This window comes from Eimeria tenella, genomic scaffold (genome assembly GCF_000499545.2).
Source record: "Eimeria tenella Houghton genomic scaffold, Eth_scaff636, whole genome shotgun sequence".
NCBI lineage: Eukaryota > Apicomplexa > Conoidasida > Eucoccidiorida > Eimeriidae > Eimeria > Eimeria tenella.
This window is the reverse complement of record NW_013545760.1, coordinates 1-2,747: the sequence shown is the minus strand read 5'-3', so window position 1 is coordinate 2,747 and position 2,747 is coordinate 1. Positions and strand designations below refer to the sequence as shown.

At 54.2% G+C, this 2,747-nt stretch overlaps 1 protein-coding gene across 1 annotated transcript; it reads left to right on the top strand.

Annotated features, from left to right (window-relative positions):
- Window positions 1-1,282: 1,282 nt before the first annotated feature.
- Window positions 1,283-2,632, top strand: ETH_00032385 (uncharacterized protein; the record flags this gene model as incomplete). Its single annotated transcript, XM_013380448.1, has 3 exons — window positions 1,283-1,468; window positions 2,132-2,229; window positions 2,419-2,632. Coding segments are annotated over 3 exons (498 nt in total), but the record flags the coding sequence as incomplete, so codon positions are not given.
- Window positions 2,633-2,747: the final 115 nt, after the last annotated feature.

Sequence of the window (2,747 nt, the reverse complement as noted above, 5' to 3'; positions counted from 1 at the left end):
TAAGTAGATTAATTAATTCTTTAATTTAATTCTAATTTAATTAATTAATTATTCTAATTTTAATTTGCAGGGGTGCTCGCATGCATCTTTGCATGCAGTTGTTCTACCGAAACTCAACAGCTGCTTTAAACTTTCCTTTTCATTTCTCCTGCTGCAGAACCTGCTGCTGCTGCTGCTGCTGCGGTTGCTGTTGATTCAGCAGCAGCTGCATTTCCTGCTGCTGTACCCGCTGCTGCTGCTGCCGCTATTGCTACTGCTGCTATTGCTGTTACGGCTGTTGCTGCTGCTGCTGCTATCGCCGCTTCCGTCGTTCATGATACTCCGGTTGCTGCTGGTGCTGCTGCTGCTGCTGCTGCTGCTGCTGCTGCTTAGGTATAGGAAAAGCAGGTAGGATCTTCAGTTAGCTGCTACTTGTGCGCTGCTAAAACCCTAAACCCTAGCGTTTCTGTTGCAGCAAGGGTTTCCCAGGTGGCTTTATATTTTGGCAGCCCCGTGTCGTTTCCGCTTTACCTAGGGTTTAGGGTTTAGGGTTTAGGGTTTACGGATTAGAATCTGGGGTTGGTAGGCAAAAATTAGAGGCGTATTCCACATTATTGAGGGGCAGCATGCGAGATCGCGTGCAGCAGCAGGAGTTGCTATTGGAGCAGCAGCAGCAGCAGCAGCAGCAGCAGCAGCAGCAACAGCAGGAAGGCAAGGCGACTCTGTAGGCGCGGGGTGCTCTAATTAACAAAAAGAAATTAAATTAAATTAAAATAAATATTATTGTTGTAAAGACAAGCCGAAATATATGTGAGCAGCGGAAGCCCTTAGCTGCTGCACCTGCTGCTGCAGCTGTCGTTCCAGAAGCAGCAGCAGCAGCAGCAGCGGCTGCAGCTGCTGCTGCAGAGGTCTGAATTCTGCTGCAGTAATTCATTTCGATGACTCATTTGTCTCTTCATTTAGCATTTCGCGTCTTTGTAAACACCAAGGGCCGTTTCTAGCTTGCTGCAGCCCCCGCCTTGCTGCTGCTGCTGCTGCTGCTGCTGCTGCATGCGGCGCGTGAACGGCACGCGGCTGCTGCTGTGGCTCCATACACCGACGGCTTGCAATATTATAAACCCCACGACTGTATTTGTGCTGCTGCAGTACTTGCTGCTGGAGCTGTAGCCCAGCCCGCTGCCGCCGCTGCCGTTGCTGCTGCTGCTGCTGCTGCCGCTGCTGCTGCTGTTGCTGCTGCTGTTCGTTGCTGCCTTGGCGGAAGCCGGCATCAGTAGTGGCTCTGGCTTCCTCCTTAGACCCTCAGGCATTCCTATAGGCTGCTAGCAGCTGCAGCAGCTGGTCTACAGCAGCAGCTGCAGCAGCAGCAGCAGCAGAAAGAGCTGCAGCAGCAACTGCAGCAGCAAGTTACCTGGTGTCTTTGCCCTCTTTCCATTCCGCTTTTTAGAGATGACGAACGTTGCCCGAGAGCTTTTAAAGAAGCAGTTCATCGGTGAGCCCCAAACCCTCAGCCCTCAAACCCTAAACCCTCAACCCCTAAACCCTACACCCTAAACCCTAAACCGTTTGCCAGTCTACCGGAGCTCCGGCAATCTGCATTCTATTTGCTGCTGACGCTGCTGCCGTTTTCGCGCCACTGTAGCAGCTGCTGCTGCTGCAGCAGCTGCAGCAGCTGCTGCTGCAGCTGCTGCAAAAGGTAATGAGTCAGTTGAACACTCCTCGTACTCCTGTGTCATTCAAGATTAGGGTTCAGAGTTTAGGGTTTGGGGTTTAGGGTTTAGGGTCTAGGGTTTCAGGCCTAGGGTTTGCCCTTTGCATGAAACTGTGCGTACACTTCATTCAGTCCAGAAAACTCTGTCGGCTCCCCCGCTTACTCCTCAGGGTTTAGGGTTTAGGGTTTAGGGCTTAGGGTTTAGGTTCAAGGGTTTAAAGTTAAGGGCTCACTGGACTTTTGAACGTAGGCTTTAGCGCTTAGCGCCCCGCTAGGGTTTAGGCTTTAGGGTTTAGGGTTTAGGGTTTGCCCCCAGCGGCTGCTCCGTGGGCCTCGACGACGACTCCAACTTCTTCAGCTGGCGCGTTGTAGGGAGGCGGGGCAGGGGGAGAGTAGGGTTTAGGGTTTAGGGTTTAGGGTTTAGGGTTTAGGGTTTGCGCGTAGAACTCTCCCGCGACGCCCCCAGCGGCTGCTCCGTGGGCCTCGACGACGACTCCAACTTCTTCAGCTGGCGCGTTGTAGGGAGGCGGGGCAGGGGGAGAGTAGGGTTTAGGGTTTAGGGTTTAGGGTTTAGGGTTTAGGGTTTGCGCGTAGAACTCTCCCGCGACGCCCCCAGCGGCTGCTCCGTGGGCCTCGACGACGACTCCAACTTCTTCAGCTGGCGCGTTGTAGGGAGGCGGGGCAGGGGGAGAGTAGGGTTTAGGGTTTAGGGTTTAGGGTTTAGGGTTTAGGGTTTGCGCGTAGAACTCTCCCGCGACGCCCCCAGCGGCTGCTCCGTGGGCCTCGACGACGACTCCAACTTCTTCAGCTGGCGCGTTTGCTTCGAAGGCCCTCCAGACACTTTTTACGAGGGCGGCATTTTCGGGGCTTCTCTGCGTTTCCCCCAGGACTTCCCCAACAGCCCCCCGGAGATGATTTTCGAGCAGGACATGTGGCACCCGAATGGTGAGGGTTTAGGGTTTAGGGTTTAGGGTTTGGGGGGGAGGGTTTGGGGGACAGGGGAGAGGGTTCAGGGGTTAGGGTTTAGGCGGTTGGAGAGGGGGTTAGAGGTTGGGGCTTT